This window comes from Columba livia, chromosome 3, assembly GCF_036013475.1.
Source record: "Columba livia isolate bColLiv1 breed racing homer chromosome 3, bColLiv1.pat.W.v2, whole genome shotgun sequence".
NCBI classification, from domain to species: domain Eukaryota; kingdom Metazoa; phylum Chordata; class Aves; order Columbiformes; family Columbidae; genus Columba; species Columba livia.
In genome coordinates this window covers 26,251,162-26,275,774 of record NC_088604.1, presented here as the reverse complement: position 1 = coordinate 26,275,774, position 24,613 = coordinate 26,251,162, and the positions used below count along the sequence as shown (strand labels likewise).

General features: G+C 38.2%; 1 protein-coding gene and 1 long non-coding RNA gene across 5 annotated transcripts in view; one reads left to right on the top strand and one right to left on the bottom strand.

Moving 5' to 3' along the window:
* HMGCLL1 (3-hydroxy-3-methylglutaryl-CoA lyase like 1) overlaps positions 1–24,613 on the top strand; it is a 136,805-nt gene that overhangs the window by 64,858 nt on the left and 47,334 nt on the right. For all 4 annotated transcript variants that reach the window (XM_065056125.1, XM_065056126.1, XM_065056124.1 and 1 more), the window contains exons 2-5: positions 9,813–9,890; positions 10,870–10,977; positions 16,464–16,559; positions 18,300–18,448. In XM_065056125.1, the coding sequence (XP_064912197.1) occupies positions 9,813–9,890; positions 10,870–10,977; positions 16,464–16,559; positions 18,300–18,448 (431 nt within the window). The remainder of the gene's footprint in view (positions 1–9,812; positions 9,891–10,869; positions 10,978–16,463; positions 16,560–18,299; positions 18,449–24,613) is intronic.
* LOC135578982 (uncharacterized) overlaps positions 1–24,613 on the bottom strand; it is an 82,921-nt gene that overhangs the window by 55,294 nt on the left and 3,014 nt on the right. The window lies entirely within an intron of this gene.

Here is a 24,613-nt window from a genome sequence, read left to right as displayed (position 1 = left end):
GTGTAGTAGTTCTGTGTAGCTCTTCAGTCTTGGAAGAAATACTGTTACATTCTGTGTTCTCTTCAAATAGTGGAGAGATCAAGAAGAAAATCTAGTTTATGAATAACTGAGAAGGTCATAAAGAAATACAGGGTAATACTGCTGCAAGATCAATATGGTAACCCGTGTAATTTGTTTGACTAAGAGTGGTAGTTTCAGAATGCATTCCAAATGCACAATATGAAAAAATAACAATGAGGAATCTTTAAGCCCGTTTCTTTCTTCTGAGCTCAGTGCTTACTCACAAAAGGGGAAAGTGAGTAGTCCAAGAGTGAATGTCAATTTAGTCTTTGATGTGATATGAAAGGTACAACAGAAAACAACTTTCATCCTTTCATGTACTTAAAAATGTATTAATAAATTATTAGAGCTTACTCTTGTGCTTTTAAGATAGAAATGAATGTAGGAACCTCCAAACAGTATTCAAATATATAACTACCCTTTCAATTAAACAAAATGGGAAAAGCCAGGCTTTCAGTGTATGTGTATTCATAGTTCAAGCTGAATTCACTTGAATTGGTTATACAAGGCAAATTGTATGTTGGAGGGAGCTGCAGGTTTTGTTTGCATCTCTGAGTGGCTAAGCACATCCACTGTAAGTGAAAGGGTAAACTCCAAATCATAGAAAACAATATTCAGCAGGTGTTTCACACAAAGTATGTGAGCGTTGACCTCTTCTGACCTAGTACAAAGGAAAATAGTCTGAGAAGTGATGAATTTCTTCTCTTATTCCCTCTGTTAACTCCTGCAGACAGAGATTATATTGATTTATTAACTCTCTAGCTCTTTTGGAAAATGTGCTGGTTTATGTTTGGCCTGAAAGAAAAGTGCTTTCATATCTAAAGGAGTTGCTTATTTCATTTGCTTATTTCACATCTTGTTACATTTTTCCAAGACCTGGGAGATCCACTACTGTGAAACTGGTTAGCACACTTAGTGCCCTCTGGTGATTCTCTGTGCAGTAAATGATTTGGTACAATTACATATCGTGCCTCAGTTTTCTCTATTATGAATGTAGTTGTATTTGCATATCAGACAGAGCTCTGTTACTGTTAGTTGGATTTTGATGTATTTTTTTTTGTCAAACCCTTGCTTGTTGCTTGAGAAAGACGTTATTCTGTGGGATGACTCTCACAGCATCTGATAGCTGTAGCCTCCACTGGGTACGGAGATAGTGTAGCAGGATCAGAAAGGGTTAATGTACAAACCAGTAACTTTCAGACATAGCTTATGACTGCTGCTGCTCTAATCTGGAGCATGTGATATTGCTGGCCTCCATCAATAAAGCTTCTACTTACAGTGTTAGCCGTTAAGAACTGCTACACTTTCTTTTTAGGTACAACGGGTAGAAAGTGGCAAAGAGAGGGAGAAATAGGCTGCATTTTACTCCCATCATGTATGACTTGGGGTAAAGAAATGCTCAAAGGAGTTTGTAGCTGAACTGGATGTCAGGGAGAAAGGATCAGATATTGCAGTGAACCCTATAATAAGAAATTTCTGTCTGATCAGGTGTCAGGGAGCAGTGAGGACCAGCAGCTCCCTACAGAAGGGGTGCTGATGGTGGTAAGTGGGCTGGCAGGGCACAGCCAGGGCCCAGTCCCTCAGTAGCTAAGTGAGGCAAGCAGGGGAGGCCTAGAGATGGTAGCTGGCTTCAAGCAAGAGTCCAGATCATCGGGCAAGTTGGTGGTGATAAGGGACGTTCAAGGTTACAGCTGGGAGTACAGGTCAGTGAGTCAGGGTCAGGATTTGGTCCAGTGATGGTAATCAGGGTTGGCCACACAGCGCAGTGACCATCAGGCAGGTCCATGGTAATAAAAGAGATCTGAGATCAAACTGTAAAGTCAGTCAAGGTATGGATCACTGTGAATGCTCTGTTTAGAGAGGAGTTAAGGGAAAACAGGATGCAAGAATTCAGTTTATCTGAATTGCTTCTAGTGTGTAGCTTGGGCAGAACAATAGAAATCATGCCAGTTGCTCCGAAGAGATACTCTGAAACAGGAATTAGAATCCTCTTCATTGGACTGATGCTGACTAAATACCCATGTGTTACATGTTGCCTTTCATATACCTGGAAAATTATTGATATGCAAGGTATCAGTTGCTGAGGGTATATTCTGGATTGAAATGATCTGCTACAACCGGTAACATTACTTCCTCTTTCCTATGTATTTATCTGTATTTGAGTTTTTCAGTGAGGAAGAGTTTAGAGTCAAAGATGAAACATGGCAGCCAGATGGATTGGGAATCATGTTATTAAGGAAGGGTGAAAACTTAATTTAGAATGATGAAAATAGTATATCACCTTCAGAACTCTTGGAGGAACTCAAAAGAAGTTCCTCTGATTTCTCTTGATATGTCATTAGATAACATATAGCTCATTTGAGGCAGGTCTCTGCTTGGGATTAAGACATCTGAATTAAGACGTAAGTAGGTATCTACAGCAGCTGAAGTTCCTATGATGGCCAGTGTAGACCTAGGACAGGACTCAGTTGCCTAATGCCTAGTGCCATTTGAAACAACTAGGATATATAAGACATCTGTATGGGGGTAAACATATCCTGTACATTGTAAAATGTACAAGAAACCTATTTCCTTCTGGAGTGGCATTCAGTCCCCAAGCAGTTATACAAAGCTGGTGACTAGGATCAGACACTAGGTGTGAACCTTAGGATGATATGAATTATTCTTTATCTCCATCAACCATATTACATACAGCTCTTTGAGCTGCAACAGGTATTTAGACATCCAGTGTGTCTTTAGACATTTGCATGGGGGGCAACCATTTAGAAGCTCAGTTCAGTTGCCTAACAGATGTGGCTAGCACCATTTAAGATGCCTTGCAGTGGATCGAGATCTTGACTATTTTGAAATGAGACATGCAGTAACTGAGTGAAGTGGGACCCATGCTCTTTTTGAGCAGAATTTGGAGGCCAGAACTCTTGTCATCCCGAATAACTCCAGGTCCATATGGTTAGACAGCAGGAATGAGCTGAGGTTTCTTAACCTTGAGCTGAATACCCTGCTTAAACCTCATCCTCTGAGCTATTTTTAAAGCTATTCTAAAGAATTTCCAAAAGGAATAGTAATATATATGAGGTGGTTTACTTTTAAAAATTTCTATCTGTATGTCCACGGATAGTGTAGTTAAGAGTGTGACTTGAATTTTCTGGTTTTGTTAAGAGTATTATTCTTAACACAGCAACACTATTTACAATTTCTAGAGCTTTCCCTGTTAATGTCATTTGTTACCTTTTGAACTGTCAATTCATCAGAATGTTGCTTACGAGATAAAATTATTTTTACTAAATAATTATTTCTAATTTATAAATAAAAGCTATAGTTTTTCTTTTTATTTGTTAGTTAATATTATTTGTACTTTATGACCTTTGTCATTACCATTAAAATCCTCTTTGTAAACAGGATTAGATCAAACAGCTGACCATTCCAGCAGCATAATAATTTCTAGTTTCATTGAATTCCTCTGTTTTTAAAACCGTATATCTTCTGTTTTCATATGAATTACTTGTATTTTATTGTAAACAGCCCTGCAACAATGTAATAAGTGCACCAGCAGATTATATTAGAATTTAATAATTAGTGGAAATGACAGTAGAAATGTTAGATCTATTACTTTACAATAGAAATCCCTACAGTGAATTCTCAGTCACTTCAGATAATCTCCTGACATATGTAAATCACCACTCTCTCATGAGCTCACACAAACCCTCTAATAAAAGTTGTAAGCACATTCAAATTAAATATGAAGAGGTGGACTAGAATAATACCTGTAAGTTTAATCCCCAGAATACAAGAAATGTAGATTGGATTGGATCCAGCAAGATGCTTAGTGAATTGGAGCATCTGTCATATGAGGAGAAACTGAGAGAGCTGATAGTGTTTAACCTGGAGAAAAGAAGGCTCAGGGAGATCTTATCAGTATGTACAAATACCTAGTGGGGTGAATAAAGAAGACAAAGTCACTGACAGGACAAGAGTCAATGGACACAAATTGAAGTACAATAGATTCCATTTAAAGATAAGAAAAGCCTTTTTTTACTGTGAGGGTGGTCAGCACTGGAACAGATTGCCCAGGAGTCTCCATCCTTGAAGATACTAAAAACCCAACTGAACACAGCACTTGGCAACCTGCTTTAGTTGAGCCTGCTCTGAGCGGGGATGGTTGAACTAGATGATTTCCAGAGGTCCCTTCTGATCTCAATGATTATTTGGTTTATTCCAGATAAGTTAATTCTGCATTTAAGTGGTTTAATTCTGTAATTATTTACTTGCATTTTATATTTTGCCCTCCTATGGATGATCTCCAGTTGATTGAAATCTTTTTTGAAGTAGGAAGTCCAAAACTAGACACAGTATTTCTACTCATTAAGTGGCAAGCTACTGTTTTAGCTATGACATCCCTGTTTATAGCCTATGATTAGATTTACCTATTTTTTTCTTGGGAGCATGATGTTATTGACTCATATTCAGTTTGTTATTCATTTTATTATCCCAGTCCTTTTCTATAGAACTGTTTAATCAGATACCCTCTATCTTCTATTTTACAAAAATATTTTTTTGTGATCCAAATTATTAAAATGGAGAAATAAGCATGATTTCAGTTAGTCAGTCAGCATCAGATACAATAAGGATAGTCCTAAGTGTTGTGTTATGTATTACTTTTATTGAAACGCATCATATTTATTTCTTTAGTATGTCAACGGAATTCTGAATTCCCGTCCTGTTGTCTAAAGCACTTGCAACTGCTTTGTTTGTGGTCTTTCTATGTTATCATTCATGTCATGAATATGCAATGATATAATAAGAACAATTTACTGAATGTAAGCTTCTCAAGGAATCGTGGTTTTTTTCGCTAGTCATGGCCTGTTCCTGGCTACTGTTCTCCCTGTGGTCATGTCAGCAGCATATGGCAGAAGTTCTAGGATGAATGCTCAGTTTATCTTTACTGAGGGATATTCACCAGGTGTATCCCACTATTTTCTGAATATCTGTGTATATTATTTATATCTCACAGTTGAATCTTCTCCATTTTCCCCTAGTGAACTTGGGAATTAATATGTTTTATATCTGCCTTCCAGTTGTGTGAACTATATAAACAGCTCTCTGCAATACTACTTCAATCATTATTTGATTATGTTCTAAGATTTTAATTTCTTCGTGTTTATTTCCTCTGTGTCTTGTAAAGTTTAGAGACATCTATGTACTCAGAAGGTTGACCACTGTTTTCTTTGTTCTCCTTCCAGCAATCATATTATTTAGCTCAGAGCCTTCTCCCAGTTTTTGGACAGTTGTCCATGTCACTGCAGATATATGTATGGAGTTATGATGCCACCTCCCTGCTGATCCTTGTTTAAAACTGCTCTCCTGAATAATTCTCCCTTGTAACAGATGCACCTGCCTTTGTTCAGTTGTCCTCTGTGCCAGAACACCACCTTGTGGAAAAGGAAAGCAGAGCTTCATCTTTGCTTGGTTACAAATGTTGAAAAGACTTGAACCTCCAGATTCTTCTTCCTTACTTTTGTGTTCTTTCAGTTGTTTTTGAGCAGCTCTGTGTAATATTTGCCAGTACTATTAGTGCCTGTATGAAGAGGCTGCATGAACTGAAAATCGGAAGGGTGAATGAACCTCAGCACCTTTACTGAAATGAACCTCAGTAGCTTTCTGGAAGTCCTGAAACAGTGACAGAGCTTTAAAAAGAGTGTTTATTTAATTTGATTACATTTATGGTTATATTAACAAGATTATACTGCTCTAATTAAGAGTTACCAGGATTTTCTGTAATAAACTTGAATTTTCAGCTATTTATAACTCAAGGAAAATGTTTCCATACAGAAATTTGGCATTCATTGTCTCAAGCTGAATGGTATGGTTTTCCTTTCTCTATCAAAAAAAAGAAAGAAGATTTTTTGGCTGCATTCTGTTTTCAGGGAGGCATTTTTTGGTGGTTTTACGTGGTTTTTGTTCTCCCTTGGAAAGGCTTAATACATGGAAAAAACCCAAATTTTCCAGGCTCTTAGTCTTTTATGTCAACTATTTCTGTTCTGATATTTCAAACATTGTACATTAGTAGTCATTACTTTTTAACAGAACCACTATATAATTTAACATGCAGTCAGTTCTAAATACATGCCAAAACTACTACCTATACTTCATTACATGAAAATACCTCATACAATAAAAGTTAGTAAATATTTTTTCTGAAACAAAATGGTTTACCTGACATTTTTAGTGTTTAATATAAACACTTATTTCTATTTCTATTTAATATTTATTATCTGCAGGCCATTTAGTGTCATAACTGAAGGTGTCAGAATTTTCTAAATTTGTCTCATTGTTGGTCCTTCCTTTTACTGAAGGGGATGGTGCACATTTGGAACCCTCCAGTTAGAGTTTGGGGAGGTTGATCTCTCGGTTCAGGAAGCCCAAGTCCTGCCATCCAGATAGTAAACAGAGAAATGTTTCAACTCTGCATTAAGTTCTTAAAGACTTTAGTCTGTTCTGTGGGTTTAAAGCTTGCCTAATGAATGCAGATTGCATTGAGCCTGGCACAGAATGTGACTGGTAGCACAAGTGACTTGCTCAGCTCTGTTTCAAGTGATGTCCAAATATTCTGCAGGTGTGACACTGGGGTCAGAAGACTTCCCAAGAAAGCAGGGCATCTCTTTTTGCTTCCCAAGAACACTGTCAAGTACATATCTGCAATTTCTAGGAAGAATGTCCTAACAGTTAGTTACCAAGTATTCATTCGTAGGACAGGTGACCTGAAGGTGAAGTGGTACCTTTGTCCTCCTCTGCTTCAACTAGGAAGAATGCTGGAGTCTTAGCAGGAGATGGGACATGTACTCATATAGTTTCTGATTTGTTTCTGAGCTTTACCCAGTAATTATGCTCTGTAAAATGCATAAATAGTACACAGGGACCTGAACATAAGTATTCTGCCTCCCTTTTACTTGCTTGTTATCTGAGCTTCAAGAATGCAGCACGAGAGAAATTGTTAGTTAAGTTGGAGAGAAGGATGAACAGAACAGGATTTGTGAGATGAATAAGAAACTGGCTGAGAAAAAAATAAGAGCTAATGTTGAAAGCGGATTTATTAGACCAAAGAGACATTACTGGGGGGAGTTCCTCAGGTCTTTTTTAAAGATATGTTTCTTCTATAGCACTAACATAATTTTTTGATCTATTGCTATTTAATAATTAATTAATATATTAATAACTAATTAATAGATTAATATATTATTATTTATTAATTAATAATTAGTAATATATTTTTGTGGTAAAATAAGGTAATCATGTTAGTCCAGACATTTTTATCAGGAAGTATCAAGGTGGTAAGATCTGCTGATGACAGAAAGACAGGAGATGTTATCACATACCACACTGGATACCACACAGGAGGAACTGAGTGACCTTGAAGACAGGAGCAATCAGTGTACTATAGTTGAAACCAGATGAAATTCAATGCAAAGCAAGACTCTTCTGAACTAAGAACTAAGATGTTTACTCAAAGCTGTTAGTTCATCAGCTCGAAGAATGTAAGGATTTGTCTGCAGTACTGCCTTGAATGTCCACTGCATGGCCCTTGTGAGAATCACCCTGTACACCGTTCCCAGTGCTGTCTTCAAGAATACTGAATTGGAGTTGAGACTGACTAGTGGACAGGAAGGCTCTAGAGAAAATCAGGGCATGAGAGACCCGGACTGTGGCTTAGAGAGATTATAGAACTCTAATAACACAGACAGAGAATGAAAATCAATACCTGAATGCCTTTTGCAATGTCCATTCCAAACTTCTGTCCCCTACGAAATCCAAGGGCTGCAGACAACACCTGGATGGCTCTGTGAATGGCCACTGCATGTGCTCAAGCTGTGTGAGCTGCTCTGTAAAGACAGGTACAGCTCTTTGGTTTCAGCACAAGTTTGACCACAGTAGGAACTGAATAGGATTTACAGGCTTTGGCCTAGAAATGGAACATTTTTGCCACCAAGGTTTTATGGACATTTTTCATGCTCTAAATTAAACTTTGGTTCACATAGTCTATTTCAGCCTCTTTTTTTTTTTTTTTTTCTTTTCCCCAGTCACAGCTTTACTCCTAGCACAGCTGTGGCATTTGTCTTGTAACAAGAAGGATCTGATAATCATGAAATAACTCAGATTTATGCCTGTAGTGCTGAAGCGATGCCATATTTGTGAAATAACTTAAAAAAAAGAGGAAAAATATGCAGCAGATGTGAAGGTTTTACCTTCACATTTAAGTAGGTTTATACTGTCAGCAAGTGTGGGCTTAGCACAGCCTGACAGAGTTTTAACTTACCAGATGTTCCACATGATCAAATAGATACTATACAGCTGTCTCCCATTCTTTTTACTGGGCTCAGATAAATACACAGTAAATGCTCTGAAATATTTTTTATTGTATTTTGGCTAGTATTGTGGCTGTTGCTGCAGAGAATTTACTTTAATCCACAAGCACCAAGAATGCAGGAAGAAACCAAAGGTGCTGTAGGAGTGCTCATTTTCTGTTACCGTGAGGAGAAATTAGTGGCCATTCAGTTGAAACAACCCTGATGCTGCTGGCCAGGGAGGGATGAAAAACGGGTTTTTCATCTGGTTATGGATGATGTGAGATTAGTGGCCGTAGTTACACAGAGCAGAAGTGACTTCTGGCTGCCCCCCTGGGCAGAGGATGCCATCCGTTCCTTCCCAGGGTGTTCAATTCTCCTGGGAGGTGGTGGCTGCAACTGTCCCATAGGTGACTCCCACTAATCCCAGCAAAGGCTTTCAACACTGGAACAGAGACACAAGGTTGGGTTTTCTGTTCAGTGAAATGCAGAAAATAGGGTGTCTCCAGAGCTCGTGGCAAGGCTGCCTGTGTCCGTCCTGTCTGCTCCTCTGGGCGTGGGCAGCATGCCCCGGGTTGGCCATTTGTTGTGCTTCTAAAGACAGATTTTGGGGGTCAGTCTCAGCAACTCCTCTGAAGTGTTTCAGGCCTTAAAGGCCCAGGCTACGTTAACTGCCACACCTGTCAACTTGATTCAATAACAGAGCAGCTAAACAATAAAAAAGGAAGTTTCATTTCCCTTCACCTGCTTTTCTGCTCTTATTTCTCCTTTCTCCCCCTCCAAGTCCCCATGCTCTCCTTAGCCCTTTGACCTTAGTGCTGCCTTCCTTCCCTCTTGTCACCATCAGCCTCCTGCCTTTCCAGAGCTGCTCTTACACCTGGAAAAATCTTCTTGTCTACCAAGGGCTTTCCTTGTTCTCCTCTAAATCCTTCTTTAAAACCTTCATCTTCAGTCAGAGGAATTTCTTTCATCTTTCATTAATAATGTCTTCAACATTTCTTGACCGCTCTGTTCTTTTCAGATTTACAGCCTAGTCTTGCAAACTTTTACAAAGAAGTAACTGTTCAGTTAAATTGAGAACAGTCAGAAGTTTGGAGGACTGGATTGTTCGCTGGGAAGCTTTTTGAAATGTGAATATTTCTCACTCTGTAAAACACAATGTTCATTTATGGTTTTATGTACATTTTTATAATAAACATTTGTGGCCTCAAAGGAGCAGTGGAACTTGCATCCAGATAACTTCTGCTTTTAGCTTTTATTCCCTAACTCAAGGTGTTGAACATGTTCTCACAGATTTCTGAAGGCCGTGAGCAAACTTAATGTCAACAATATGACTTTATACCCAGTACCATGATCACCTGTGATCTTGGTGACCTTCATTGTTTTGTGTTTCAGTATTTATTTTTATTTCAGGAGTCTCAAGCATCTGGACTGCCTGAGTATATAAAGATTGTAGAAGTTGGGCCAAGGGATGGATTACAAAATGAAAAGGTAATTTTTCGCCTTTTTTTTCTAATGTGTTTTGACATGGATATCTGTGTTATTTTCGTTGTTTAAGACGTGTACATCCTTGATCTAATCTTGTTTCCTCTGTTTTGTACTACAAATAGATTTATTTCTTTTGATATTAATAACTGTTGTGTATATTAGAATAAAAGTATATTACTATTTAGCCAGATGTTAAATAATACAATTTCTTTCTATGCTTGGTTAACTAGCCTTTCTGTTATTCAACTACCATTGCTTTTTATGGAGTTTGCCTTGTCAGTCAAGAACATCCTGTCATGACATAATTGTTAAATGCCATGAAACACTGGCAATCTTCACAATATGTGTTTGTGCTACAAGCACTACTTTGATAGGAATACTACAACAGGTTTTGTCATACATCCCACTGAACAGGAATGGAAAAAAATATTACTCTTTTGATAACACTATTTGCCTGAAGGGTTTAGGAGTGTGGAAGAAGATAGAAAGAGACTACATAAAATTGTGTACATGGATCAAAACAGTCACCTCTTTCTGCAAACAGGAGAATAAGCTTACATATATTGTTGTTACTGACTTCAAAGGTATTAGTAGTATTACCAGAATGGAATTACTTTGCCTCAGCTGGGGAGCTTTTTTCCCCCCCGTTTTTCTCTAGTCGGAGTGTTCTGTGTTATAATTTCCTTTTTTGCTGCTTTGCTAGGTTGGTGTTTGGTTACCAACAAGTAGTGAGACCAGATCTATAACCAGTTACATGGAAGTACTTCCTCATACTTTTGTGGAAAACAAAAAAAGGAGTAGGATCATGTATACTGCCTAGTGCTTTCCTTATGCAGTAGCTTCATACTCTCAGTGAGCAGTATAGTTACGGTGTAATGTATAAGTATAGTTCATTATTAAAATAAAAAGTATTGATTATGTACTGAGCAAACATTTCTAACTGCATGAAATACTTTACTGTAATATGTCTCCGTGTCTGTAGGTGATAGTCCCAACTGACATAAAAATTGAGTTAATCAACCGGCTTTCCAAAACAGGCCTACCTGCAATAGAAGTGACCAGTTTTGTTTCATCCAAATGGGTGCCTCAGGTATGTAAAATCATCACAATTCAGAACTCTTTCAATTTAAATGCCATTCCAAGCAGTGGAGTTTTCCAGTAATATAGCCTGTATAATTACACAGGAAAAGGAAACAGAAATAATGTTTGTTTGTAAAATCAGATGCTGTTGTCAGACACCATTTATTCAGTTTTCAAGTTTAATGCTTTTATTCAGGTCAGCTGAAGTTGGGATAATTATTAAAAAGTGGTCAAAACTGAAGAAAAGCTGGCAAGCTGTGCAGAAAGCTGGTTTAATTCCTAAGTCATCAGCAGCAAGAGCAGTTTGCTCCTGAAGGGAAGGTTGAGCTGGAAGCTGAGCTTGATAACAAGGGGAGCAGAGTTTGTAGCCTTGTTGACCAAAGGGCAGTCCAATACCCCATGAGAGCAGAGGGTAACCGGGGCAGCCAAGAGCACTCATACTCAGGAGAGTCTGCAGTGATGTGGCAGGTCCCAGGTTAAGCCAGGAATTCAAGTCTGGGAGATATAGTCAGGATCCAGTCAGTAAGGTCCATGGCCAAGCACCAGCTTGACTTCTGTCCAGCAGCACCATTTCTCAGTCAGGGAGGAAGCATGAGAGTATCTCAGCTTCAAAGTTGCTGTGAATCAGCTTCTGCTGTGAAGTTGAGTGAAAAGGGAGAGTAGGCAACGTCAGGACTTCTTTACAGAGCTGATTTGGGGGGCTGCGCTGATCCACTTTCCAGCTTTTATTAGTGAGCTCCAAGGCTGATTGGGGCTTCTCAGGTTTCTGTCTTCTTATCAATGAACTGGCTGTGAGTGCAAGCAGCTGAACACTTAGGAGAGGAGCACTCCAGGCCCTGATCAACAGAGATGCTAGGAGTACAGTTTGCCATGATTACTACTTATTGTCATTGCTTTCCAAACATAAATAATTTAGCAGGTGATTCCAAATTTGCCCCTTGCAACGCAAGAGTAGGAATTTGTATGTGTGTGTTTGTGCAAGGGACAGCAGTAAATAGGAAGTAAGAGAACTAGTCACGGGATGCTGAATAGGGATAAGAGGTGTGGGGATGATGGATCAACACCATGAGTAAAGGGCAACTGGGATACAGGATGCTGAGTGTAGAAATAATGATGAAGATTTGAGAATGAAGCTGGTGAAATGTCTAAAGAGGAGCATTTGAGGGAACTGGGGCTGTTTAGCCTGGAGAAAAAGAGGCTGAGGGGAGACCTTATTGCTGTCTACAACTACCTGAATGGAGGTTGTAGCCAAGTGGGTGTTGGTCTCTTCTGTAAAGTAGCAAGTGATAGGAAAAGAGGAAATGGCCTCAAGTTGCACCAGAGGAGGTTTAGATTGGATATTAGCAAAAATTTCTTCATGGAAAGGGTTGTCAGGCATTGGAACAGGCTGCCTAGGGAAGTGGTGGAGTCACCATACCTGGAGGGATTTGGAAGATATGTATTTGAGGTTCTTAGGGCCATGGTTTAGTGGTGTTAGGTTAATGATTCGACTCAATGATCTTAAAGGTCTTTTCCAACCAAAATGATTCTATGATTCTATATGAAGTAGTCAGGATGCAAAGTACTGAGTTTGAGTATCCAGATGAATAGCAGTGGAGCTGATTTCTGGGGAATGGAGGAGACTTATTGTGGAAGTCTTCCAATTCAGAGACCTATAATCAGGGCAGAAAAACCTACATGCACAAGGCTAGTGCAAACTGGGTAAACATCTCAGGAGTGCTCCCTAGCACCAAACAGGGGGAGCAGACTCCCCCAGATCTGGGGGTTGTGTGGACTGTCATGGGAACTTGACTGTTCCCTGAAGCCAAACACCATTTTTGAATGTCTGCTGCACTTGGTACATTTCTGTGTATCTATTCACCATGCAGTCCTCCTTTTCCAAACACTAACATAAAACCAGAAACACACATACAAATAAACACAGGCTTACATGTTGAAAGTTTCTAGTAAAGGAGAGATGTTGCAGATTCTGTCCTGATTTTGAGTTTGCTCACAAAGGGGCAGTGACTTTTTGCAGTTAATAATGCAGAGAAAATTCTTTACAATCAGTGTTAAAGTTGTACTGTGGAATGGAGGCAAAGAAAGTATTTGTGCATTTGATTTTTCTCTTTATTTATGTAAACATTCAGTTTTAAGTAAAGAATTGGGATAGTAACACATCATTAATATAATTTAATGTTGTTCCTGCCTCTTTTATACTCTTCTGAGAACTAACAGTCATTGATGTAAAAATGAAAGGTAGCATACCCTTCTTTTTTTCTTTTTAACTAAATGAAATTTCATTTTCCACATTTGGAAGTGTGTTTGGAAGATCTAAATTTGGGACTTTCATATGTGTAGTAGTGGTCAGGCACGTTAGTTATTTTGCAGATCTAGCACTCTATCAGCAGCCATATTCAGTTTTGATGAATTGTAAGAATTTGCTCATTATTTTTCCAATATTAATTTTTACATTGGGTACAATTCAGCAGAAATCCTAGTCTTTCTGAAGTCAGCACCAAAACTACATTGGCATTAGGAGTGCCAGGTTTTCATGTGGGATTTAACACTGCAAATTCAGACTGAGTCCTGAAATATACTATGTAGATCCTGTTTGTACAAACATTATTATTTCCAGCAAGTAAGGGAATACTCTTCTATATAATTTAAACTAATTTTCAAGAAATTACGCACTTGTTTGCACAGAAGTATTTTAGTACTTATATGTTTAATAAGGACCACAGAAGTTATTTACAAAGTAAAACACGGAATTAGTTCTTTTGAGAAAATACTTCCATTTTTTAACATTGTTTGTTTCACATCTTCTGTCAAAATATATATAAAATTTGTCTATTTTAAACTGAGAATACATCCTGGGCCTGGACTGTATTCCAGGCTTTCCTGTGAGAATAATGTAGTATGATCACACTTTTTCTTATTCATGAGTTAGCAGAACAAATTTAACAGCACTCTGAGGGACTCCTTTGATTTATTTCAGTGTTTGTGGGATCACCAGGGAAGGTCTAAAGGAAGGATAACGAGAAAGGGGAAGAGAACAGCGAGAATGCAGAATTTCTTTGGTGTCAATGCAGGGGCAATGATATTGTGTCCATTAAAAGTGACTAGGCTAAGTTTTTCCAAATGCCATTAAACTTTGACAGTAACAGCAACAGAGAATAATGTAGGTTTTTAAACATTAGAAGGAAAAGTCTACAGCAAAGGTGGATTTCTTCCTTTCTTGTTTAGTTATTTCCTTTTCCTGTAATCCATTAGGGATACCAAATTTAGCACAGGTTTCTCAGTTTTGAAGAAAATGAACAATCCTTTCTTATCTTAAATTCATGTCTGAATACTTTATTTTAATGGTTCAAGTTGTTTATTTTTTTTTTCTTTTTTACTTATAAGATAAGATTGTGTTGTTTTGATAAGGAGTGCAGTCTTGACTTTGTCTTTTCTTTAGTCCTTTCTCTTTTCATAGGTCATGGGAATAGAATTCACAGTTATGTTTAGATCACTCATTCACTTATTTCTTTTTTTAGTATTTAGCTCTTTTATGGTTTCCCATCCACTGTTTTTTTTGGCAGAGATTTTTTTACTGAAAAAGCTGAAAGAGAAAGTTCCACAGTAGTGAGGTGCCATATAAAACAGGATCCCACACCTATAACCTAAACAGCCAAAAATTATAAATACCTGCCATTAGAAAGCTTACTTTTAAAGAAATTTGGAAAAGAAATATTTTATTACAATTTAAAATCTCACAGCATGCAGTATGTGTTAAAAAGGGATTTTACTTACAGGAAAAATAGTAATGGGACAAATGTAATACATATAATATTGTTTGGATCTTGCAGCTTTCTACTGGTTTAAAAGGTGTCATTTTGATTTTCTGGTATATTTTAAGACAGGATATAATTTCAATGAATGGAATTAGTTCTGCATTTGCTGTTTAATTAATCATATGATTTCAAATATTCTTCCTTGCCCTGAGAAGTGTAGATACTATTTATATTAAGTTAGGGAATTAAAAATTGTTCTTAAGAAACCAAGGCATTACCAAATGGGTTTTTGTGAGGTTATCAGATATGTTAGGTGGTCACATTGATTTAATTTATGTAGAAGCAATGTGAAAAATTTGCTTTGTGCCATCACGTGTTTTCTGGTAAGAAATGAGTTTGGTCTGGCTATAAGACACTTTTCCCACCATGTATCCACTTCCTTACAGATACATATTTGGTTTACATTTGAGGAGGCATACATGCATTTTTCTGATATTTTTAATCCATTCATTTTTGTAGTAGGAAACCAGTAACAGGAAGATTCCAGGTTGCCAGTAGTATTGTCACTTAATTATCTGGTATAATTTAATATCACGTATTTAAAATTATGGTACTGCAAAGCTATCAATAAAGTATCTGTTGAAAATAAGGAGTAGTGAAAGCTTAGTAGTTCATGTATCTTTTCATACGCTACTCCTCAGATGACCTATTATCAGTGTAGAAAGGATCAGAAATCCAATTGAATATTGTTTGCTTAGAAGACTTACTTTTGTGAGACCTGATTTAAAAACCATTTAAACTACAATACTCATTTTTTAGAACTCAAAGTCTGTAAGACATGAAATATGAGGAGTATGTTTTAGTAACTGTATTGTTTTCAGGCATGCACACCATTAAAAACCAAATTCATTTTTCCTCCACTTCTTTCAAGAAAATATGCTTGTCTCAATAATCTACAGGTTATTACGTGAATAAGTCTTTGATTCATCTTCTTGATTAGTACATGGGGTATATTTAATCTTGAGTGAGAAAAGTGTAAAAATATCCTGGAAAGGCAGAGTTTCTTTTGTGAGGGGAGACTACAGAAAACAAATGCTTGAATAAAGTTGTGGTCTTTGACCTTTGCTGTACTAAAATACTATTTTCTTCTTTTGGAAGAAAATCCTAAGTACATTAAAATGTTACATTATGCAGAGAACTGGATTTTGCTGTTTGTTTAAGGATAGACTTGTGATTAGTCTTTTCAAATATGCTGATTACAGTGTTGAGTAATGCAGATTCATTTATGCTTAAGATTGTGAAGTCACATTTATCAGAATGCTGAAGTTTTCAAGATTTGGATGGTTTTAAAATGTCAGTTATTCTGTTAATTCTGCTTATTGAGACCACTGAATTAAGTTTAAAGTTGCAATAACAGTTGATGATCAGTATGATCACAATTTTATCAATTTGTGATACAGATTATATTTTTACAGATACACACAAAACTAAACACCATAGGAATCTTAGCCCCAATTCTATATTCATATAGGACTGGAAAGCTTGCTACTCAAATACTCAAAAGTGAAGAAATAAAAGAAAAGAGTGTTTGTACAACATCAGTTCAACCCCTTTGTTGTTCTGCTTTTTATATGAACTGTGTACCTAATGAAAGCAAAACCATAGTCTAAGCTAGTTCCTGCTTAGCTATATAAAATTAGAAAATAACTGCTGATCAATACAAATTATTCATATATTTTAGATGGCAGATCACAAAGAAGTAATGAGGGGCATTGAGCGGCATCCTGGAGTCCAATATCCTGTTCTCACACCTAATCTTCGAGGTTTTCATTCTGCTGTAAGTGCCTTCAGAGAAGATGTCCACAATTACCTCTTTCATGTTTCAGACTCTTTCAGTACAGTACCATAAACTATTTAACATCGTATAACCTACTCTGTTAGAACTAAGATAGTTTTTTAAATTAAAAACTTTCAGTTGTCATTGTGAAAAATGGGCAAATTCACAGAGTGATGTTAAGCTCTATATAGTCATAGTTTAATGGAAGTATTAATCAAACAGTCTTTGCAAGTTCCTGTAAATGATGCTTGTGTATAAAGACAGTTCCTTCACGTTTGACTTGTGAGCCCTAGAAAAGATTCTGAAGAGTGTCTTCTTATTGGAAAGTAGTGAAGAAGAATGGGGAAAGAGTCATTTAAATGAAAATCCTTTATAAGAACAAATTAGATTTCTTAAATTCTGCATTTCATGTTGGTAGAGTTTGAAAGTTTAAATTGTTTCTGTTCATACAAAATAAATATTCAAAATTATAGACCTGAAATGTCTGGAAGTGTAAAAGTGGAGCAGTTCAGTGTTCTTAAAACATACACACTGAAAGTCAAATCTTTACATTTTTTTGTTTTCTGAAAGATTTTCATACTTCTGTTCTTTTGTCTTGATATAGGACAAGCCTTATATGGACATTTGTGGTGTAGTCTTTCATTCAGTTTCTATATTGCATATGAAATCTGCTAAAACAGAATCCTGTACATAGGCGAGTTATCTATCAGTAGTCAGATGTATACTGCCAGAAGTTTCTCTGCAATGGTAGCTTGTATGAGTTTAATTAAATCTGTGGTATCTCTATACTGTATTTAGTGATATAATGAAAGGAAAACAATGCAAAAATAATTGTAGGTGATTGCTGAGTTCTTGCTTGCTGCTATTTTTTTTTTCTTCCCTCTATTTGAAAGGTTATTTGTTCCTGTAAGGGTTGCCGAAGCATAGACATCATCCTGCAGAAGCACAGAGTAAAGGGAAAAGCTCCATTCTTTTTCATAGAACATGGATATTATTCTCACTGGAGAGTGAGAATTAATTAATTACCTATTCTCCTAAGCTTAAATGTTTTCTTCTCCTATCATTTGGCTTTCAGCATTCTAGTTTGCCTCATGTTGCTTGATTCACTGAATACTGAGGTACTGAGGACAAGCTCAGACTAATTGCCCCTTCAGTGAAGCCACCACATTAATACATTTTCTAGACTGGTATTTGCTCTGAGACTTTTTCTCAGCAGACTCTCACTCACACGTTTTCCATATTATCTGTACTGACTGTGACACCAAGACCTTGATCGTAGAGCTGTTGGTTATTGTTGCTGCTCTAGGCACATGCAGGCACAGAGCTTTCCTAAAGCAGGAGAATGACTCCCTGGCATTCATGAGGAACAGGCTTTGTACAGAGGATGGATGTTTCAGAGCTGTTATATGATCTTTTCCTTTTCTGGAAAATGAATATAAGTATCAATCATTGTTCTTTTCATAATTCCTTCGTATGATTTCCTACATCTTAATGCCTTTATCATATATTACTTTAAAAATCTGAAGAAAAGAAAGGAAATACACAATAATGAATGAAGTTTGACTCAGTGTGTTTTTATGCAATAGATTAAAAAAAAGAAGGAATTAAACTTCTATTTTAGATGTGGATTATAGTCTTACAATGTACTTTAATATTCTAAAATGTCATACAGAATTAAATGTTCACTCTAAACTTTTAATGTAGTGTTATGATTCTGTTTTACTGAAATGTGTTTTTCAGATTGCAGCAGGGGCTACGGAAGTCTCAGTATTTGGTGCAGCTTCTGAATCTTTTAGCAAAATGAATATTAATTGTTCAATTGAAGAAAGCATAGAAAAATTTGAGGAAGTCGCTAAATCTGCAAGGAATATGAATATTCCAGTGCGTGGGTAAATATAAAATTTCTTAAGTAATACAGAATAATTGGAGTTACTATTACAGGCATTATTTTGTACCAATAGAAAACTATAGTTCAAATTTTTTACATTTTAGATGAAATAATAGTCTTTATTGTGGTGTGGGGTTTTGTTTGTTTGTTTGTTTGTTTTAAGATTGAATATATTTAGTAATTTTGCTCTATGTTTTCTATGGTAACTAGTTTTCTCTGGAAGTGGAAAAAAAATGAGCTGTGTGTATAAACGTATCAATTTTATTATACAAATACAGAATAAAATTTATTTTGTGCTACTGAGAACCCATAACACTGTTGCCTGCACCTTAAAAATACTGCATACTTTTATTTTATTGTAGTATTCATAATATAGAAATTCATACATGGTAGAATCATGGTATAGAAATGATAGAACAAATATACTTCTAAGAAAAACAATATTCTTGATTTAAGTTACTCTGAAAATTCCAAGCATTTAAGTGTTTGGAGTCTCCAGTGCATGAAACTGGCATTGTCCAGTATTTATCTTTCTCTAGAGTACCTTCTTTTAAACTTGAAATAATCTTAAATGGTAGGCTTTCAACAGCCTTAGTTTTTCATATCCGTTTTCTTTTCCATTACACCGGAGCTACTTATCTAAGCTTATTTGTGAAGATCCTTGTGAATGCAAAGATACAAAGAGAAGGGTATCAAGAACCACGTAATGAAGCAAACAGAAAAAGCAGCAATACAGAGATGAAGAGAAATGACATAAACAGAAACGTGTAGGAAGCACTGAGAATGATTGCTCAAAAATAATTTTTAAAAAAGGATTGTTTAGTGTTCATCTACCTCAGTACTTTCTTTTAAGCTCCAGTGTACTGTCTTCTGTTGAGTAGAGTTCTGAGGACCAGAAAAACAGTAGGAGGAGCATGAACACAGAAATGCAGAATTCAGAAGGACTTTTTTAAAGTGGTAGGTCTCAGCAGTTGAACAAAGCTCTTGAAGGTGGACTTTAAACTTTAAATCAGTTAACAAGTGGAAAAATGCCCATAAAGAAGAAACATCAGTTTTGAATGGCAAATCCAGGAAGTAAATAAATCTGTTTACAACATTTCAGCTGCTTATGAGGGGGAAGATTATGGAAGCAGACCATCATTTCCAACTTAATTCTAGAAGACTAAACCATAATTTCCTCTGGTACTAATACCCAACAAAAGCCTGCACTATTACAGGGAATTCATTAGGACTTCAGTGGAAGTAGTTCATTAGTTTCCAAACACTGCAGTACATTTAGAAGACTTGAGGAGTTTTACATTGAATTGAATCACAGAATCCAAGAATGTCAGGGATTGGAAGAGACCTCAAAAGACCATCTAGTCCAATCCCCCTGCCAGAGCAGGAACGCCTAGATGAGGTCACACAGGAACATGTCCAGGTGAGTTTTGAATGTCTCCAGGGAAGGAGACTCCACAACCCTCTGGGCAGCCTGTTCCAGTGCTCCGTCACCCTCACTGAGAAGAAGTTTCTTCTCAAATTTAAGCGGAACCTCTTGTGTTCCAGCTTGATCCCATTACCCCTTGTCCTATCATTGTTTGCCACCGAGAAGAGCCTGGCTTCATCCTCATGGCACTCACCTTTTATATACTTATAGACATTAATAAGGTCGCCCCTTAGCCTCCTCTTCTTCAAACTAAAGAGACCCAGCTCCCTCAGCCTGTCTTCATAAGGGAGGTGCTCTACTCCCTTAATCATCTTTGTTGCCCTGCGCTGGACCCTCTCCAGCAGTTCCTTGTCCTTCTTGAACTGAGGGGCTCAGAACTGGACACAATATTCCAGGTGTGGTCTCACCAGGGCATAGTAGAGGGGAAGGAGAACCTCTCTCGACCTACTAACCACCGCCCTTCTAATACACCCCAGGATGCCATTGGCCTTCCTGGCCACAAGGGCACAGTGCTGGCTCATGGTCATCCTGCTCTTCACCAGGACCCCCAGGTCCCTTTCCCCTACACTGCTCTCTAATAGGTCATTCCCCAACCTGTACTGGAACCTGGGGTTGTTCCTACCCAGATGCAATACTCTACACTTGCCCTTGTTATATTTCATTAAATTTTTCCCTGCCCAACTCTCCAGCCTGTCCAGGTCTCGCTGGATGGCAGCACAGCCTTCTGGCTTGTCAGCTACTCCCATCTTGGTGTCATCAGCAAACTTGCTGATAGTACACTCTATTCCCTCATCCAAGTCATTGATGAATATATTGAATTATACCAGCCCCAATACTAACCCTTGAGGCACTCCACTAGATACAGGCCTCCAACTGGACTCTGCCCCCTTGACCACGACTCTCTGGCTTCTTTTCTTCAGCCAGTTTGCAGTCCACCTCACTACCTGATCATCCAAACCACACTTATTCAGTTTAGCTGTGAGGATGCTGTGGGAGACTGTGTTGAACGCTTTACTGAAGTCAAGGTAGACCACATCTGCAGCTCTGCCATCATCTATCCACCTCGTTATTGTAGTTGTCTCCATAAAAGGCGACGAGATTGGTCAAGCACAACTTCTTCTCGGTGAAGCCATGTTGACTGCCCCTAATGACCCTCTTATCCTTGATATGCCTTGAGGCGGCACCAAGGATAAGTTGTTCCATCACTTTCCCAGGGATGGAGGTGAGGCTGACCAGTATGTAGTTACTCAGGTCCTCTTCCTTGCCCTTTTTGAAAACTGGAGTGACATTTGCTTTCCTCCAGTCCTCAGGCACTTCTCCCATTTCCCAGGACTTGGCAAAGATGATGGAAAGTGGTCCAGCAATGACCTCAGCCAGCTCCCTCAGCACCCGTGGATGCATCCCATCTGGACCCATGGATTTATGGATGTCCAGATTGCCTAATTGCTTCCTAACCCAGTCCTCATCAACTAAGGCAGACTCCTCCATTGTCCTGACTTCCCTCTGGGGCCTCAGGGGTAAGAGGCTCCTCAGGACAGCTTCCGGCAGAGTAGACAGAGACAAAGGCGGCATTCAGTAGCTCTGCCTTCTCTGTATCCTCTGTCACCAGGGCACCCACCTCATTCATCAGTGGGCCTACATTGCCTCTGGTGTTAGTTTTATCTGCTATGTATTTGAAAATCTCTTTCTGTTGTCCTTGACCCCTCTCACCAGGTTTAATTCTAAGGAGGCCTTAGCTTTCCTAGTTGCCTCCCTACATCCTCTGACAACAGCCTTATATTCTCCCCAAGTGCCCAGCCCCTCCTTCCATGATCTATAAACTCTCCTCTTCCACTTGAGCTTACCCAGCAGCTCCCTGTTTAACCACACAGGTCTTCTGGCTCCCTTCCTTGACTTCCTACATGTTGGGATGCTCTGATCTTGAGCTTGGTAGAAGCAGTCCCTGAACACTAACCAACTATTTTGGGCCCCTTTACCTTCAAGCAGCCTTGCCCGTGGAATTTCCCCTAGCAATTGTTTGAAAAGGCCAAAGTTTGCCCTGCTGAAGTCCAGGGTTGCAATTCTGCTTGCTATTCTGTTCCTGCCACCCGATATCTCGAACTCCGCCATTTCATGGTTGCTGCAACTCTCAACCTTTACTGCTTCAGCCAGACCCTTCTTGTTAGTGAGGACGAGATCCAGCAGTGCACCTCTCCTAGTCAGCTCATCCACCATTTACATCAGAAAGTTATCATCAAGGCACTGGAGGAACCTCCTGGACTGTGGCTGACTGGCTGAATGGTCCTTCCAGCAAACATCAGGGAAGTTAAAATCCCCCACAACAACCAGGGCCTGTGACTGTGAGGCCACTCTCAGCTGCCCATAGAAGGCCTTATCTACTTCCTCAGCCTGATCTGGTGGCCTGTAATAGACACCCACAACAGTATCACCCCTGCCAGCCTGCCCCTTAATTCTCACCCTTAGACTCTCAGCTCACTCCTCATCCGTGCCTGGACAGTACTCAGCACATTGTAGTTGCTCTCTCACGTAAAGAGCAACTCCACCACCACGCCTAGCTGGCCTGTCTTTCCTGAAAAGGACATAGCCATCCATGACCACATTTCGGTCATGTGAGCTGTCCCACCATGTCTCTGTAATTGCCACCAGATCATAATCTCCTGCCCGAACACAGGTTTCTAACTCCTCCTGCTTATTCCCCATGCTGCGTGCATTGGTGTACAGGCATTTTTGAGAGCGAGCTGAGCACACTGACTTCACCCTAGGGGTATGGGAGGCCTCCTGGTCTTCATCAATTCTAGAGTGCTCGCCCACTGATGCAAGCCCAGCTACAACCCCATCCCCCTTCATATCTAGTTTAAAGCTCTCCAAATGAGCCCTGCTAATTCCCGTCCCAGCATCCTTTTGTGTCAGCTAGATAAACTTTTCCCACGTATCACTGTCTGCACAGATGTCTTATAAAACCAGCTGTTATCAAAGAATCCAATTATATAAATGAATGATAAAAACACAGTGCTTTTCTTCCTTAGTCAAAACTGGCTTGGAAAAGGTGATCAGAAAGTAAAACTTAAACAGAGATTTCATAGAAACATTGAGTACAGTCAAGGTGACTTTTTCCTGGAAATAAAACAATAAAAAAGGTAGTAGCTATCAAGACCTGAGATTTATGATCTTGTATTTTGCTGATACTAAAGAAGCGGCTTTTAGTGACAGATAAAATAAATGCCATTTTTGTATCCCAGTTCCATGCAAAATTCTCTAAATGCTGAGTCAGTCAAGGCTTTGTGGCAAGTTGTTCTTTATGCTTTATATCCAGATCTGTAAGTATCACATAGACAGTCAAGCAGGGGCAGAAACTGATGGTTTCTGAAATTGAAATTTGGGAGTTTCTGTTAAATGACCTGAAACACAGCATTTGGAAACAAAAAGATGGGATGTTACATGATTCATCAGTTGATATTCAGTATTTAGAATTGATGCTCTTGGTTTGACTTGTTGCTGTTTAATTTCAATGAGAACATTAGTTTCAGGTTTTATTTTGTTGTGTGGCTTCTATTTACTGAAAATAGTTATATCTTGTTTACAGCAATTGTAATCTGAGGCAAAGCCAAGCATGACCACACAACAAGTCTGAGTTTATAATGCTAAATGTGCCTGTAGTTATCAGAGGGAAGTAGGGAGCCTTCAGGTTATGATTTATCATATTGCTTTTTAAAGCAACCTGCCTTAGGATAAGATGAATGACTCTCCAGATGATCCATCCTTTTGGCTGCAAAGGAGCTCTGGTCCTATCCTATATTAGTCATCCTATAGATGGCCTATCTAGGGCATAGGCTGCAGATGATTATCTTTGATTTCAGAAGTTAGGAACAGATGAATTACATCCTACCTGTGTGCAGGCTAAGGATTAGCACCTTGTAATTTATGTAAGTTACCATAGATATAAGAAATATTAATAGGTTTTGTGCTGCAAGGTAACACGCAATAAAGCTGTGCACTATATGGAGAAAAATTTGTGCACTGAGAATCACCGTTTTAGAGATTGTCTGCTTCTAAAGAACCATGCCCAAAACCTATCACCTTTGCTTAGACAAGCTCCCAGGACTACACATTTTGGCTTTTAATAGAAATTTCATAGGCTAAATATTTTGCTGGAATTATTTAGGTAATGGAAGTATTAATATGCATAAATTGTATTTACATTAATTTCAATACAGAAATTGTTTCCTTTCTAAAGCACTATTATTGTTTAAAGTGTTATTTATTTGCAGGAGATGGATAATTTAGTGCCTTGCCCTAACTCCTTATTTGTGCAGTTGAAAAATACTTCCAAAAATAATTTTAAGAGGTTCAAATTTTATTTCCTATTTTTCATGGCAATTTAGAATTTACGTAGTGAGCATAAATCATTGGCAATCCTTAAATCTTATGAAAAATGCACTCGAACAGTTGAAACTAAACTTGAAGCTTTTGCATGTCTTACTGTTGCTACAGCTGCACTAACATTGACTCGATCATCATCCAGAAAATTTATGTTGTCAGCTGTCATGCTTAAAATCTGTAGCACAGTACACAGTTTTCTAAATGTTTACAAAATCAGTTCAAATATTTATGAAGAACTGAAATCTTGCATATGGCCTTAGAAGTTAGACTATGTATTAGCATCATAAAGGGGGTTTTATTTTTGTTTTTTTGTACATGCATAAAAACCTTACAATAACATCTGGGACACATTCTGTGAAG